Consider the following 17923-nt stretch of genomic DNA (forward strand, 5'->3'; position numbering starts at 1 on the left):
TTGATAGAACCAGGGGTTCAAGTGCTTTCCTTCCTCCACTCTGCTGTATTTAGTTTATCAACCCCATTTTTTCTTGTGGTCTCTAAGATAGGTGTGGCAGTTTCAGCAATCATATGGAGACATAACGTTCGAGAAAGAAGACCAGTAGTCTACTATGAGACATTCTTTTATTAGATATGGAAAATTTTTCCAGAAGCTTTCCATCAGCCTTCCCCTCAAATTCCATTAACCAGGGCCAGATCATACACCAATGAATACAACAAAGCTTGACATGAGGAAGGGTTAAGGAAAAAGTCACCTTTCCTGAGAAAATAAAAGCTTATTCTCCAGTAAAATTAGGGTTGGAAAAATTGGCAAGTGTGGAAGAGTAATGTCTATAACAAAACTGTATCATTATCAAGGGCAACACCGATTCTGTGTATGGGTGGGTTTGGGGAACCCTGAGCTAAACAGTTACTAAGTCTTTTCATTTATAGGATTTGATGACTAGGATTTAAACAAATGATTGGAATGTTAAACTTAACATTTAAAAAAATATTTAATAGATGTGAAGTATGAAAATATTATATGCGAGGATCCTGTTCATTTATTTCAAAATTGAGAAACCAACTACATGGAAAGGAATCACTTCTGCTAAACTCTGAAGCTGAATAATGGCAAAATTAAGAAGGAATATCCTGCATAGTGGAGATGCTGATCTACTATGGTCCTTCGGGAATGCTGTGATCCTATATATATGGTCATGAAGCAAAAAGTAACATTTATTCTAGGGTTTATCAGGATAAACAGACAAATAACTCTTTTGAAGCTGCAGTTTTTTAATAAGCTCATAAACTTACAGATATCACAAGGGAATATCAGATTAGCTCCTATATTTCAGAACCAGCAAAAATAGTGTAAAATTTGGTTCTCCCTAGTCTGTCTCCAAAGGAATCAAGTACACCCTGAGTAATCCCATCTTACTGAGAGATGAAGAATAATTGTCAGAGCTGGAGTTTGTCTCCAAAGTGGTGTATCCTAAAAGGATAGTGTGAAGGAAACACAGGGTGTTGCAAAAATCATCCTTAAGGTTGTCAAGGATGAGAAATCGCAGTTAAATGTATCTTTATTTACATTTATATTCATTAGAGAATTTTACAAAGAGGAGTTCAACACATAAAGAATATTTTGTAAGGCCAGAATGCTGGCTCACGCCTGTAATCCTAGCACTCTGGGAGGCCGAGGTGGGTGGAGAGCTTGAGATCATGAGTTCAAGACCAGCCTGAGCAAGAGTAAGACCCTGTCTCAACTGAAAATAGAAAAATTGAGGGAAGAGGATCACTTGAGCCCAAGAGTTGGAGGTGACTGTGAGGTATGACGCCATAGCATTCTACCTAGGGCAATAGCTTGAGACTATGGAAAGAAAGAAAGAGAGAGAGAGAGAGAGAGAGAGAGAGAGAAAAGGAAGGAAGGAAGGAAGGAAGGAAGGAAGGAAGGAAGGAAGGAAGGAAGGAAGGAAGGAAGGAAGGAAGGAAGGAAGGAAGGAAGGAAGGAAGGAAGGAAGGAAGGAAGGAAGGAAGGAAGGAAGGAAAGAAAGAGAAAAGAAAAAATAATATTTTGTAAAATTTTCTTGAAAGTGAAAAAAAATTACCACTTAAAATGCATGTTGTAGACCAGGGACAACAGAAAAGGGAGGATGATCAAGCTATCTGACTGAACTCTAATCTTATGATCAGTGATTGTGTAGGCAACTCTGGCCAAGACACTGAATATCCTGTGAGTCCCTAATAATCCTTGTTCTCATTCTATTTCTTGAAATTTGGATCTATTTTGATATTTTATATTAAGCAAAATAATGAAGGAAATGCAGATAGAGAATAGTTGCTATAAGTTTGCTCTCAGAACTTCTTAAATTATATGGAAAATACGTTCTTTGAAATCAACTAAACTAACTTAGAAATCAGGAAAAATCACAAATCCACACCGTTCATTTCTTCAAACAGTGAAATCAGAATAAATGTCATGTCACCACGTGGTTCTGTTTAATTTAACACAAATGGTTCTGGGAAGCAGCCTGACCTGGGGATTAATGTTCTAATGTGAAATTTAGAAAGCTCAGATTCCAATTTTGGGTGTACTTCAAAGTTTGTCTTCTTAGAAGTGCTTTTAAAATTGCAATTCATTTTACTCTATCTAATGAAATATTATCTAAAGATAATATTTGATATAAACTACCTTACACAGGTGTAATGAGGATTAGGAAGGTGTTAACTACAGAAAATTTCAAAGACATTTGAAATGAATTCAGCACAAATCTCTTGAAGATGGCTGACTTTTTCCTTGTATATCATCTTTTGCTTTGCAGAAATGGCAGTGTTATAGTCATATTTGACCTTTTCTTTGCCCAGTGGGTGTCAAATGAAAATGTAAAAGAAGAACTTATTCAAGGCATTGAAGCAAATAAATCCAGCCAACTGGTCACTTTCCATATTGATTTGAACAGCATTGATATCTCAGGTATCTGTGAACATTATTTGATTTCTTTGAATCATTAAGCTATGAAATTAAAATTTTAGCAATATATCTGGGAAAAAGTGGAATCATCCTTGACTTTAGTAACATGTATTTTGCCTGAGGTGACACATTTACATGAGAAAAGTGAAATTCAAAGAAACTGTATTTGAAGAAAATTGTCAGTGAGAAAAAGTTTGTAAAATATCAAATATCAAGAAGGTAATAAAATGTTGAACATGTTGGCATATATAAATGTTTGTGGGTCTAATAGATTTTTTTGCATTGGTCAAGCAAACTCTGACTTTTCAGGAACTGTCTTACCACTTTCCTTTTGAGTTATACACATGTAGACATTGTTATATTACAAATTCAAATGCCAAGGTTGAATTAGTCATGAGAAGCTGAAAGAAGAATAAACAAGAGTTAAAAAGTTTACTCCGTCTCAGTTATTTATAAAAAACAAAAATTTTAATTTTTTATATTTTTAATTTAAAAACATGAAGGGGATACTAATGTTTTTGTTTCATGTATTCCTTACATGTTTAATTTGGGATTTTTAGTGTGCCCATAATTAGAATAGGTTTCATTGTACCCAATAGGTAAGTTATAACTCTCCTTCCTCCCCTCTTCTTGGTTTCTTATATCCTTTATATCTCTTTGTGACCATGTGTGACCATCATTTAGCTCTCAATTATAAGAAAGTATGTGTGGTGTCCATTTATCCATTCCTGAGATATTTCACTTAAGATAATAGTCTTCAGTTCCATCCAAATAGCTGCAAAAAGACATTATTTCATTATTTTTTATAGCTGACTAGTACTCTAATATATATATATAATACATATATATACACACACACACCACATTTTCTTTGTCTACTCATAAAGTAATGAGGAACATGAGTTGATTGAGTCAAAGATGAGTCCACATCTTTGCAATTATGAATTAAACAATAGAAAAAAAAACAACAATAGGCTTTAGGAACATGTGTTTTGCCTAAGGTGACACATTTACATGAGAAAAGTGAAATAAAAAGGAACTATATTTGAAGCAAATTATCAGTGAGAAAAAGTTTGTAAAATAACAAATATTGAAAAGGTGTGGTAAACATGAGAGTACAGGTATCTTTTTGATTAAATGACTTCTTTTTCTTTGGGTAGATACTCAGTAGTGGGATTGCTGCCATTTATTTCTTTGAGGATTCCATTTTGAACTAATTTTTATACATGTCAAGAGATAGGAGGCCTCAGTTCATCCTTCTGCATGTGGCTGTCCAGTTTTCCAAACACCATTTATTGAAAGGGGATTCTTTTTCCCCAGGGCATGTTGTTGTGCACTTTGTGGAAGATCAATAGGTCATAGGTGGATGGTTGTATTTCTGGCTTCTCGATTCTGATACATGGGCCTTTTTCTCTACTTTTATGCTGGGACCATGCTTTTTTTCTTACTACAGCCTTGTAGTATTATTTGAAGTCAGGTATAGTGATGCCTCCGGATTTGTTCTTTTTGCTTAACATTGCTCTGGCTATGCAGGCATTTTTGTTTCCAAAAGAAATATAGAATTATTTTTTGTAGATATGTGAAGCATGACAATTGTATTATGATGGGGATTATGTTGAATCCGTGAAACAGTTTAGGCAGTACAGACATGTTAATGATGCTGATTCTGCCAAGCCATGGGTCTGGGATATTTTTCCATTTGTTTGTGTCATCTGTGATTTCTTTCATTCATGCTGCACAGCTCTCCAGGTAGAGATCACCCCCTTGTTAAAGTGTATTCCTAGGTATTTTATTTCCTTTGTAGCTATCATAAACAATATTGAGTCTTTGATTTGACTCTTACCTTGATTGTTCTTAGTATCTAGAAATGCTACTGATTTTGTAACTGGAGACTTTACTGAATTTATTTAACAATTCTAGGAGTCTTTTGCTGGACGCTAGGGTTTTCTTGATACAAGATCATATTATCAGTGACCTCCTCTTTCCCAGTTTGAATATGCTTTATTTCTTTCTTTTGCCTGATTGCTCTAGCTAGAACTTCTGTACTATGTTGAATAGAACTGGCAAAAATGGCACACTTGTCTTATTCCAATTCTTAGGGGGGATGCTTTCAACTTTTCCTCATTCAGTAATGAGGTCATCTATGGGTTTATCATCTAGGTGGCTTTCTATAATTTTCAGGTACATTGCTTTTATTTCTAGTTTGTTGAGGGTTTATATCATGAAAGGGTGCTGGATTTTGTTGAATGCTTTTTATGTACCTATTTTTTTTTTTTTTTGAGACAGAGTTTCACTTTGTCACCCTGAAGAGAGCGCGTTGGCATCACTGCTCATAGCAACCTTGGGCTTAAGGCATCCTCTGTCCTCAGCCTTCTGAGTACCAGGGACTACAGGCACTGCTCCAACGTCAACCAGTTTTTCTGTTTTTAGTAGAGATGGTGTCACCTCTTGATCAGGCTGGTCTCTAACTCCTGAGATCAGGTTGATTACATGCACAGCCACTACTAAATAGATGTTTAATGCATCTATTGATATTATGATGGTCTTTGCTTTTGCTTCTTTTTATGTGGTAAATCATGTTTATTTATTTGCATGTGTCAAGTCATGCTTACATCCTGGGATGAAACCTGTTTGGTTATGGTGAATTATCTTTTGATGTGCTATTGAATTTCATTCACTTCCATTTTGTTGAGGATGTTTGTATCTGAATTTTTTAGGGACATAGGTCTGTAGTTTTCTTCGGCTGGGTCCTTTCCTGGCTTGGTATCAAGGTGATTCTGGCTTTATAGAATGAGTTAGGGAGGATTCCTTTTATCTCAATGTTATGTAGTATACTATAAGATAGGTACCAATTCTTCTTTGTAGGGTTGCTAAAATCCAGCTGTTATTCATCTGGATTTTGTTATTGTTATAAATTTTCTACTACCATTTCAATCTTGCTACTCATTTTTGGTCTGTTCAGGGTTTCTATTTCTTCTTGATTTCGACTTGGAAGGTTATGTGTTTCCAGAAATTATTCATAGCTTCTAGCTTTTCTAGTTTATGTGTGTAGAAGTTTTCTTGGTATTAATGGATAATATTTTGTAATTCTGTGGGATCAGTTTTAATTTTTCCTTTTTAATTTCTTTTTGAGGTTGTTTGAGTCTTTTATAAATCTGGTTATTGGTGTATCAATTTTGATTATTTTTTCTAAGTACCAACATTTTGTTTCATTGATCATATATATGTATGTGTATAGATAGATAGATAGATGATAGATGACAGATAGATACAGAGAGAGAGATTTAGGTTTCCATTTCATTTAGTTCTGCCCTGATCTTTATGATGTCTTTTCTTCTGGCTTTGGATTTGGTTTGTTCTTCTTTTTCCAGTTCCTAGAGGTGTGACGTTAGCTTGTTAATTTGTGATCTTTCTGTCATTTTGACACAGTCATTTAATGTTACCTACTTTCCCTTTAGGACTTATTGTTCTGTAGCTCATAGATTCTGAAAGCTTGTGTCTCCTTCAGCATTCAGTTTAGCAATCTTTTGATTTCCATTTTAATTTCATCATTAACCCAGGAATCATTCAGTGACAGCTTGTTTAATTTCCATGACTTTGTAGAGATTTGAGAGTTTCTCTTGAAATTGATTTCTTGTTTTATTCCATTCAGAAGTGGTCTGAGAGGATACATGGTACAATTTTTCTTTCTCTTTTTAGTTTTCTGAGACTTATTTTGTGGCCTAAGGTATGATCCATCTTGGAAAATGTCCCGTGTGCTGATGAGAAGAATATAAATTCAATAACTTCACTGTTCTGTAAATGTCTTAAATGTCTGGTTAGTCCATTTGTTTTAGAGATTCATTTAAATCAAGAGTTTCTTTACTGATTTTCTGCTTCAATGACTTGTCCAGTTCTCTTGTTGGGGTGTCAAATTCCCAGCAGTTACAATGCTACTGTATATGTCTTTGTCTACATTTAGTTGAATTTGCTTTATGAATCTGGGAAAGCCTGTGTTAGTTATATATACGGTCATGATTGTTACGTCATCTTATTGTAGTGCTCTCTTTGTCATTATGTAATGACCATCTTTGTATTTTACTTTTTACCACTGTTGATTTCATGGAGACACAGTATAAAGATTATTACAAGAGGCTGGAAAAGGCAGTGGGGAAGGGGGAATAATGGGTAGTAAATAAGTAAAAAAAAAATAAATAGAATGAACAATGTTTGATAACACAACAAAGTGACTGTATTTAACAATGAGTGTTAGGGTATGCTTTAAAATAACTAAAAGAGTGGAAATGGAATGTTCTTGACACAAAGAAATAATAAATACCTGAGGAGATAGAAACCCCAATTACCCTGATTTGATTAATTAACATTATATGCCTATATCAAAACATCACATTTATCCTATAGAAACACACAATTATGTACCCATAATAATTAAATTTTTTAATCCTATTTTATCTTATAAGAGAATGGTTATATCTGCTTTCTCCTAGATTCCATTTGCCTGAAATATTTTTTCCATAACTTTATCTTGAGTCTATGTGTGTCCTTGTGAGTTAGATGTGTTTTGTGGAGACAACATATACTTTTGATTTTTTTATTTTTAATCCATTCATCCAGTCTATGTTTTTTAAATGGGGTGTTAACACTGTTCAGTGTTAATACTGATACGTGGGATACTGTTCTGTACATCATGTTGGATGATATCTTGCTGGTTTGTTTTACCTCTTGTGCTATCATATTATTAGAGCTGTGAGCGTTAACTTTGGAGTGTTTTTATACTGGTAGTTATCCATAGTACTGTTCTATATACAGTTCAGTTTTGAGCATTTCCTATAGGGCAGTTCTAGTAGTGACAAATTCCCTTAGTGTTTTATTTTCTATAAAAGGCTTTATTTCTCCATCATTTATGAAAGTTACTTTTGTAGGATATACAAATCTTGGCTAGCAGATGTCCTTTTATTTTCTTCTTTGTTTGTTTCTGGCCGGGGCTGGCTTTGAATCCACCACCTCTGGCATATGGGGCAGGCGTCCTATGAGCCACAGTCACCGCCCACAGATGTCCTTTTTAATAAGATTAAAAATAGGTCCCCAGTCACTTCTGGCTTATAAGATCCTTGTTGAGAAGTCTACTGTTAGCCTGATGATGTTTTTTTATTTTTTTCCTTGCGACTTTTGTTGAGAAGTCTACTGTTAGCCTGATGATGTTTTTTATTTTTTTAACATTTTATGCAATTCCTTTTTTTTTTTTTTTTTGTTGGGGATTCATTGAGGGTACAATAAGCCAGTTACACTGATTGCAATTGTTAGGTAAAGTCCCTCTTGCAATCATGTCTTGCCCCCATAAAGTGTGACACACACTAAGGCCCCACCCCCCTCCCTCCATCCCTCTTTCTGCTCCCCCCCCATAACCTTAATTGTCATTAATTGTCCTCATATCAAGATTGAGTACATAGGATTCATGCTTTTTTTTTCTTGCGACTTATAGAATTTTCTCCTTTGTTTTGACTTTGGCCAGGTTGACAACTATATGTCTTGGAGATGTCCTGTTTGCTATGAATCTTCATGGTTTTTAATGATCATCTTGTATTTAAATATATGAATCTCTGGTGATACCATGAAATTTTTTCTCAATAATTCCGTTGAAATAGTTTTCCATACTTTTTTGCTTTTCTGATTCTTCCTTGTGGATACCTGTAATTCTTATATCGGTCCATGTCACATAATTCCCTGTCATTTCTCTGAGTGATTGTTCATTTTTCTTTATTCTTTTTTCCACATCATTGATTGATTGAGCAGTTCAAAAGCCTTCTCTTCAAGTTCTGAAATTCTTTCTTCTGCTTGGTCTAGCCTACTGTTGAATCTTTCTGCTATATTTTGAAACTCCCTAATGACCTTTTAATTTCATTAAGTCTTATTATATCTTTCCTTATGCTATCTCTTTAGCAAGATTTTCATTTTTTTATACATTCCTGGAACACTTTTTCACCCTGTTTGTGTTGATTATCAGCTTTCTCTTTAAAACCATTGATCTTATTTGCTGTCCATATTCTAAATTCCATCTCTGACATTTAGACAATTTCCTTTTGATTCAGGCTCATTGATTGAAATACTTTGTGATCCTTTGAAGATGTCAAAATAGCTTGTTATTTCATATGTCCAGAGTTCCTATTCAGGTCCCTCTCACCTGAAATCTCTTCTCTCATCTCAAGATAGGTAAGGTGCATTGTACCTGTTATCCTCTACTGGGGCCCTCCCACACAGTGCAAAGCAGAGGTCCCTGGACGATGCACTTGTGTCCTACTCTGGAGGCTTGACTCAACACAGGATGGACAGGAGGCCTGGGAACATTTAACACTGGTGTTCTCCTGCCTTGCCATTCCTTGTGGTTGTCACTCATGGTCCCTATATTGCAGAATGAGCCCCACCTGGTTCTGTCAGCAGTGGTGATTTTCACCTCAAACTAGCTTGAGAACTGCTCCACTTAGATTTGTGGGCAACAGCATTTGTCAACCTGAGTGCACCCTACCCAGATTGATGCAGGCATGAGAGCTTCCCTGCTCAGAAAAGTGGGCAGCAGTGTCAGTTTGAATACAACCCTGCTTGTACCTGTAGGTGGTGGCATTTGTCAGCTTGCATTGGCTTCAGAGCTGACTGGATTCAGGCAGCAGTGTTCTTGGCCCTTGCGGCTTGCACATAGCACTATCCAGGTCCTCCGGTGTTAGCAACTGACAGCCCACACCAGCTTCAAAGCTTCCCTGCTCAGATCTGCAGACAGGAACATTTAATACCCAGGCACCAACCTGAGTGCAGTTCCAACCACGTCAACAATTGGCAGTGATTGTTGCCCTGCGCGGGTCCCCGGCAGCACTGGAACTCATAAGAGTGCCTGGCTTCCTTGCTCCCTCTCCACCCCCAGGATTGGCCTGGGCGATGGGGAAGCAGCAGCAGTGAATGTCACCTCTAGGTAGAGGCAGTGCTCTAGGTCTAAGATTTTTAAATGGCACCAGCCACACTACCCAAGCTTCGCAAGCCTGTGGGTTCCTGCTGTTCCTTCTCTTTGGAGCAAGGCTGCTTCAAAGTCAGCTCCTTTTGTCAATCCTGTGGCCTTCTGCAGTGGAAGGTCCCTCTTACAGCCCAGTTTGCAATGACTGCAGGGAGAGCCCAGGGATTCTCACCTCTGCCCCTTCCCGATGTGTGCACTTGTCTTCCCTGTGTACCTCCAAACCACAGAGCAGGTTGCCCCTCTTCCCTCGCCTTCACTTTTTTGCCCCCTGTCCTTGTCTTTTGATTCACAGTGCATCCTCTTAGCCCGCTGCTCTGAAGATGGATCAGTTATTAAATATTAAATTACCGAATATTAATATATTATTCTCTTCATGAAAACTCTTACAAATGATATTTGTTAACTTCTTTATTAATAGTCTACCATACGTCACAAAACTTCTGTAGATTTTACAGGAGCAGGACCACACAAAAATTATGAAATACTGAAATAAACAACCTGCTTAGTACAAGAGTATAATATACTTCTTAGCCCACTTACCAATAATACACTTTTGAATAAAACCAAATTCACTAGTCAGTGGTTTTTCATGAGATATTCTTTGATCTCCCTTATATCTTGCACATTTCAGTTGCTATATTTTTAAACTATTAAGCCTATTAAAGGCTAAAGAAAATATCCAGGTTTTATCTTTAATGTGAAAAGTACTTTTTACTTAAAGATTTCTTTTTTCCTAATAGACATTCATTATGTGAAATATTGTCTGCAATTGATACCATTCACATATTTCAGTGGTTCTAGGCATGTGAGGATCTAGTGTGTCGTATTGTGTTACTCTTGGCTTAAATATAATCTGTATAATTATTATGAATAAATATATTTTTTTCTTAAATAGATACAAAATAAAGAAGACTTTATTCAAGAGTAAATTATATGAAAGAATACATAGATTCTGAAAGTTTATCAAATTTATTGCAACCAGATAATGAATAGGAAGATTCAACATTAGAGATGATAAACTGGGAACTCTAAAGGATTAGATGCCTTCTGAATAAATATTCAAGCTGTACTCAATATTCTGTTATATATTTATAAGTCCAGCTATCAAATCAACTTTTCTTTATTCCAGCATCTTTGGAGAATTTTTCTACAGTGAGTCCTGCAACAACTTCAGGTCAGTGTTTGTAGCATTTTTTAAAATATAACTTAGTGGTCCAGGACATTAGGAAAATATTTATGCTTTTCTTGTAGTTCTTTATTAGACATTTAGTTTTTATATTAAAATGTAAGAAGCATACATTTGATCAAGAATAATGTAGTTCATAGTATTATAATGTTCAGAATTATCAACTTTAAATATATATAAATAATTTTAAGATGTATATTATTATGAAACTATAAAGGTATTTATTGTAGTATCATATATAATCATGATCATTTTCCTCCTTTCTTCTTCTTCTTCTTTTTTTTTTTTAGATACAGGGTCTTGCTCTGTCACTTAGGCTAAAATGCAGAGTACAATCATAGCTCGCTGTAACCTTCTGAACTTCTGTACTCAAGCAATCTACTCACTTAGCATACCAGAGTATGAGACTGCAAGGCCTGAGCCACTATGCCCTGCTAAGTTTTTTAAATGTTTTGTAAAGATAAGATCTCACTGTGTTCCCCAGGCTGATCTCAAATTCCTAGTCTATAGTGACCCTTCCAAAGTTCTGGAATTACAAGTGTGAGCCGCAGTGCCAGCCATGATCATTTTTATATTATAAAGGTCAATTTTTCAAGTTTAACCTTTTAGGCCAGGTACTCTATTTTACAAATATTACCTCTTTTAATTCTCAGAATTATCTTGTAGAGATATAATATTTTTTCCACTTAAAAAATAAATTAAGTAATAAGTAAATGTCCATGGTCACATAGTTATTCAATGTCAACCTCAGAAATCAATAGCAATTCCAATTTCAAAGCCCTTGGTCACATGTCCCATGCTTCTATTTCAAATAGCATCAGATTAGCCTAGAAAATTTAAGTCTATAATCTTTATAAAATTAATCAATCCTAATATTTATTGATCATTAAATAACATTGTCTTCTTTATTTAGAAAATCAAAGATGACTTTAAAATCTAAAATCTTCTACTCTACAATTCTAAAAGTCATTGAAAACATAAAATATTTTTTATTAAATCCACATACAAAGGACACATTTCTAAATTAATGGATTTAAATTATAGCAACTTAAAACATTATCAGTTAAATATTACACAGAAGCCATATACAATATATTCCTAATAATTCATTTAAAATATACAATAATTATCTTCATGTAATTTGTCTTTAGAGACAAGTTAACAAGCAGCAGTCTTCTGGCAACTCCAGGTTAGTTTTAATAATGTGTGTCTCTTTTGAGAAACAAATTCTGTGTTGCCACAGCAATTAATAGTAACTTTTTTATATAGAAGAAAATGGGAATGTAGGAATTTGCAGTTCAGTCTAAGATTTTATGAAGGTAAACAATATATGCAGTATCAATACCCAGATTGTCTGACCTCACTCTAGTCTTCTGTCCATTAGAACCAGGATTATTAGCTATTGCTAATAATGTTACCTATAGAATTAAAATGTTTTCCAGAAGTGATGTAGGTATCATCAAAGGTTACAGATTTTTTCCCTTTGATTATTTCTTCTGTATGTAAGTTGGACATGCTTGTTCCCTCCTATTAACGTGATACTGGTGGCTAAGCCAGTACCAAAGTAGCCTTGTATTCATTCATTCAACATTTGTTTAAGTGTCTAATTTGTGCCAATTCTTAGTATGTATTTCTAATGTGCAAATTTGTCTAGATTTCTAGTAATTGTCCACTGTGTTTTTGTCTATATGCCAGTCAAATGAAATAGCTTCTTAACTTATATTAAAAAGGCTGGTTGTGTCCCTAATCTTTTAAGTAAATCAAAATAAGGACAATATTATATAAATCTTCATTCAGCTCCCAGTGATAATAACTACTATTTTTAAACTATTAAAATTTACATCAAATATTATGTACATGTCAGGAAAGAACATCTCTGAAACTATATATATATTCCCAGTAATAATGAATAATTCTTGCATGAAATGGCTGGTATAGTTTTTGAAAAGGAAAGCAATGCATGAATCATTAATCAAAATGCTTTATAAATAAGCCATCACAACTCTGAAACTAATGAAGATCTATCACAATAGGATATGTTTGACTACAGTTAGTTGTATTTAGGCTGCCGCAGCACAGCGTATTAGAAAAAAAAACAGTCATTAGGCCCACATTCCCTTCTTCTACATAGAAAAAATATTTATTGCATATAAAATCACCTTCTGATGCACTTTGAAAATGCTTTCAGGATTGCTAATGGCTAATTCCTTTAGTCTAAAAATAAAGTGAAAATGTAATTTTAATGCATTCTGAGAAATTTGTTCCTAGAACTTTGAAGTTAGCAACAAATATCCAAATTACTATCCTGCTTTCTTTCTGTCTGCTTATTGGTTCATCGAATGTTTCACTTAACTCACAATCGTCAAGGTTCTCATAGCTGTATAAAATGCCCTAAGAGAAGTATGTGCAGTGACTTACGTGAAAAAGAATCAGTTTTAAATAACGCAATAAAGCCTTGGACTTACAAGAATTTTTTTTTTTTTCTTACTATCTTGAAGACAAACATGTCAAAGATACAGGGATATAGAATCCGCTGAACCATATGTCCAGTATCTTCTGGACAAAGAAATGGTGATGGAAGGCACAGTGAACACAGGAAACTCCTCCACATTTTTTCTCCTTACAATTTGAGCAGAAATCTCCTTTCATATACTTAAACTATGGGTGTGGGGTCAGTATACACTAAGGCCTATCTTCCACATTTCACATGATCTTTGATCGTCTAAGATCAAAAAGTAACGTGAAAATCTCAGTCATTGAGATTTATAACATGAATGAATTGACCCATTACCTAATTTTAGGGATTATTCTGTCTGTACTTAACAGGCTATCTAACCTCTTTAAACTTCGTATTTATTATCCAATGTATAAACATTAAAATACCTGTCTCAGAGGGTGATCGTGAGAATTTAAAACACAGTAATACAGATATGACTACGTTGTGGTCAACGCTATCCCTACCACGAAGGCAGAACACAGCCAACAGCAGATAGATCTCTTCTTCCTTCCTCACACTGAATTAGACAAAACAAACAAAAACAATCAACTGGACAATTTTTTAAAAGCTTTTTTTCAAAAACTAAGTTTAAAACAAACTGATAATACTTGGTAATGCTCATTTTAACTCAACTTTTATTTCACTAAAAACTTCATTTCCCAAGATTATCCATTACTGGAGATTATATTTACTTACCTTAATTAATCCTCAAAGAATTGTTAAAGGTAAATAGGTAACAAAATATCATTATTTTTCCCCTCAATCCATAGACTACACAACCTGAGTGTCCAATTGCCTTTCCCATTTATTCCTCTCATACATCAAGATACTATGGATTCATAGAGGAGAACGAGGCAATTAAAGTTGAAAACTGCAGTTTCCAAGTAGTAATTTATTATGAATATGCCTTTCAGGGATGTTAAGTTTATTCTCATTTTTATATGCCTGGAAGGCAGAGTTTGAGAAAAATCAACAAATGCATGCATCATATACCTGGCATTAGTACTATTATAAATTCTGCCAAAGAGAATTTTTCTGTGATAATGGTACAAAGTCTATGAGGATTATGTTCTATCACTCAGCTGCCTTTGTTGCCAATTATCTTAAAGTTTTACCAACCCATTCCAAACACTTGAGGAGAGGGATTAGAACTAAGGTCATGTTGTCCAGATTTCTTGGCTGTTACAATCTACCTGGAGAGGCTGGGCAACTGCTCATACAGTTGAAGGCTTTCCAGACTACAGCTGGTTCTAGTCCTTTGTTGCTAACTGTGTAGACAACGATTGCAGAAAAACAAAAGTTTCACCGTTTCTTAATCTCATACAAAATGCATTCTTACTACAATACCACTATGTGGTTGAGTTTGGGAATTGGAGAAAAAGAATAATTGGCTTATTTAGTGAAGAACATGAAATTAGGCCAAAACGCCCTCGGGTAGAATTATGCTCCTCAGTTTAATTGCCACAAGACTGAGGTGTAGAGACTTTATCCAGTAGCAAACGTATTGTGACTTAAATATTTTTCTTTCTCTTCTTTGAGAAAACATTTATATATTGCTAAGCTCGCTCCCCTAATTTAAGACATTCCTCTCACAAGCTTTTAGGACTATTAAAGTACCTTTCTGCCGTAATGCCATTTGGATTGAAAATGCTTTTTTTAAAAAAAACTAGATTCGTTCTATCAAAGTAAATGAAAATTTCTGTAAGGTGAAATCTTCTGATAGAGTGTAATGAAATAACACAGGACTCTCAAAGTAGCACTCACAGATTCAGATTCTACTTTCACTACTAAGCAAGTTATAGGACCTCAAGCTTAATTTTTGTCAACAACTTTGGACATCAAATACTATTACCCCATTTAAATAACAGGGAGAAAAAAATCTGAGGTTTACAAACTATGGTTTCTAATTTATTATTTTGTAAGTGACATTTATCATATATATGATACCGGAATTTCACTCTTCAGTAGGTCCTTGGTCTCGGGGATTTAAAGAATGAACCCATGGACCACAGGTCAGTGGTAAGATAGGACATTTATTAGAAATTAAAAAGGATTACAAAAAAGCACCAGAGCTTCTGGAGGGGGGAAAGAATTGAAGAACTCCCTCGGGAGTCTCCACATGGACTCTTTTATCTAGGGGTCTTAGGTCTAGAGGATATAGTTCCTCCTTCACTAGGGCGAGGTTATCAGGTCCTTTGCAGTCTTTGTCCCAGAGAAGGGACTAGGGTGTGTGCTCCTACCTAAGGTGGAACCACCCAAAAAACCATCTTATCAGAGCCCAGAGGGTGGGTCGCGAAAAAGGCAGTCTGCTTATGCCTGGAAATAGGGGGTCTGACTTCTGAGCTCACCTGGGCCTAGAGAATGGAGGGCTCCCTGTCTAGCCCTGAGTGGTGGAATCCTGTATCGTACGGTTTGGAAGAAAAAAAATAATGGAATTTAGTCTTTATCTTCTTCAATGCCTAGGGAGAGCCTGCGCTGAGTAGACAAAAGAGATTTCTAGACCCAAATCACTGAAAATTGTTTTGACTTTGGATCACTGTGAAGTAGTCACATTTGGCTTTATAATGAATCCTTCATAAGACAAATATAAATGGATAATTAAAACCATTTATTTGCAAAATTCCAAATAATACTAATTTAGCAGTTCTTTTTATAATATGCCAAAAATTAGTATTCTGAAAATAAAATGCCATGTAGATATACCAAACATGTGCAAACTTCCCCCCCCGAACTTAATAATACCTAATATTGAGGCAATTTGATCAGCTTCTAATAAATTAAACCGATTACTGTTGCCCTTGTGCACATTTCTTTAATTAGAATTTCTTAACTCTTCCAAAAATTGCCTATTGGAAAATACAGTTCAGTATAGACTTCTTAGGAAAAAGAAATACTAGGGCAAAAATTAAGGAGAGAAATTTGAACCAAATAGTACTCAGCTGAATTCTAGTTTGAAGATTTTAGGATCACAGTCATTTGTACCCTCATATTAATATAAAATAAATTTAAAAAAAAATAAACAATAAAAATCTGGCATCTAGCAAATTTTTGTAACAGCTAATGTTTTAATCAATGGTTTTGTCAGAAATGTATGTACATGTGATAAAATAAGAGAAAAAGAGAGAAGACTAGGTAAAAATACAATTTGACAAAATCCTAAATCTCACTACAATTGTGCAATAATTATATTCATTTTTTTCTGTATTAGTTTTAATATATGAAACTTCTGTCAACTGAAGGGTGTTGATTAAACAGAGCCTGGAGAGAGAGAGCACAATCTAATCGGGGTACTTCATATTTCCACCTTGAAATCCAAATATTTCAAGCTAGACTCATTTTCTTATCCCACTATCTGGTCCTCTTATAATCACTTGTGTCTAATGACCATTAGTAATTCAACTGGCCACTCCCTAACACCCTCTTTTCCACCTCCCCCAATCTAAGTTGCATGCATCTGGTTGAAGTTCATCAGTCATACCTGTAAAGTAATAATAAGTCCATGTTCCATCTCCTAAACCAGTGTGTGAGTTCTAGCCCTCATCAACTTTCACCTGGACGATCGAAACAGCTTCCCAATTGATGTCCCTTTTCCAACTGATTCTCTACAGGGTCTCAGAATTGCCTTTACATAAAACGTACTGGAGGCTGGGCGTGGTGGCTCACACCTATAGTCCTGGCACTCTGGGAGACTGAGGCCAGGGGATTGCTTAAGCTCAGGAGTTTAAGGCCAGCCTGAGCAAGAGTGAGGGAGGCTCCACCTCTACTGAAAATAGAAAAATAGTGGACATGGTGGTGGGGGTCTGTAGTCCCAGCTACTTGGGAGATTGAAGCAAGAGGACCACTTGAGCCCAAGAATTTAAGGTTGCTGTGAGCTATGACACCACAGCACTCTACTGAAGGCAACACAGAGACCCTCTTTCAAAAAAAAAAAAATGAAATGAAAAAATGTACTGGACATATCACATATATATGTAAAAATTGTCAGCACTGTTTCCTATTGAAAAATAATTCTAACACTTATAAAGGTAAAAAGGTCCCCCAAATCTAGCACCAAACTCCCTTCCTGTTTTGAGTTCCACAAACACCCTGCCATGGAGATAACTTAGACCCATCTGTTTCCCATATGCAGATGTGCTTCTGACCCATCACCAGCTACATTGCATCCAGCGCTCCTCCTGATGCATTTCTAGGCAGACTTCAAAACTGAGTTTTAACATGAACTCTTTTTTGAGACATTTTTAATTCCTGCCTAAGAAGAAAACTGATTGCCTAATCTTGGGTGCTCACTTATTTTATATTTCTCTTCAAAAATAATGAACCTTCTCTCACTAAATTCCAAATTCCATAAGAATAGAGGCTTTGCCTTACTCATGCTTTTATCTCCTTTCTTCGAAATTCCATGACACAAATACTTAGACAATTAATTATCAGGGAGCAAATGAATAGTTATTAAAAAGATCAAAGGGTCCAAGGAGCTCATTTGCCGGTGTGATTTAAAGGTTTGATCTAGAGTTCAATAGGCAACAAACAGAAAGATGTGAAGCATCAGGAAATGAGAAGCTTTAGGATAGCCACAATTAGAATCTTTTTGGTTAATCCCAAAAGCTAGTCTTTCAAATGCCGAATGTTTAGAATTCTATTAGGTACTGTTAAAATAAGACCCAGAGTTTTGAGGACAAAGCTTTTCTTAAATTTTTATTTTGCCAAATGATTACAGAGCAGTATCAAATATAATGCCTTGTTTAGA

General features: G+C 35.2%; 1 protein-coding gene across 3 annotated transcripts in view; it reads left to right on the forward strand.

Annotated features, from left to right (window-relative positions):
* TMPRSS15 (transmembrane serine protease 15) overlaps window positions 1–17923 on the forward strand; it is a 131950-nt gene that overhangs the window by 12604 nt on the left and 101423 nt on the right. For all 3 annotated transcript variants that reach the window (XM_053565816.1, XM_053565817.1, XM_053565818.1), the window contains exons 4-5: window positions 2345–2496; window positions 10623–10667. In XM_053565816.1, coding sequence (XP_053421791.1) covers window positions 2345–2496; window positions 10623–10667 — 197 coding nt within the window. The remainder of the gene's footprint in view (window positions 1–2344; window positions 2497–10622; window positions 10668–17923) is intronic.

Source organism: Nycticebus coucang, chromosome 16, assembly GCF_027406575.1.
Source record: "Nycticebus coucang isolate mNycCou1 chromosome 16, mNycCou1.pri, whole genome shotgun sequence".
Classification (NCBI taxonomy): Eukaryota; Metazoa; Chordata; class Mammalia; order Primates; family Lorisidae; genus Nycticebus; species Nycticebus coucang.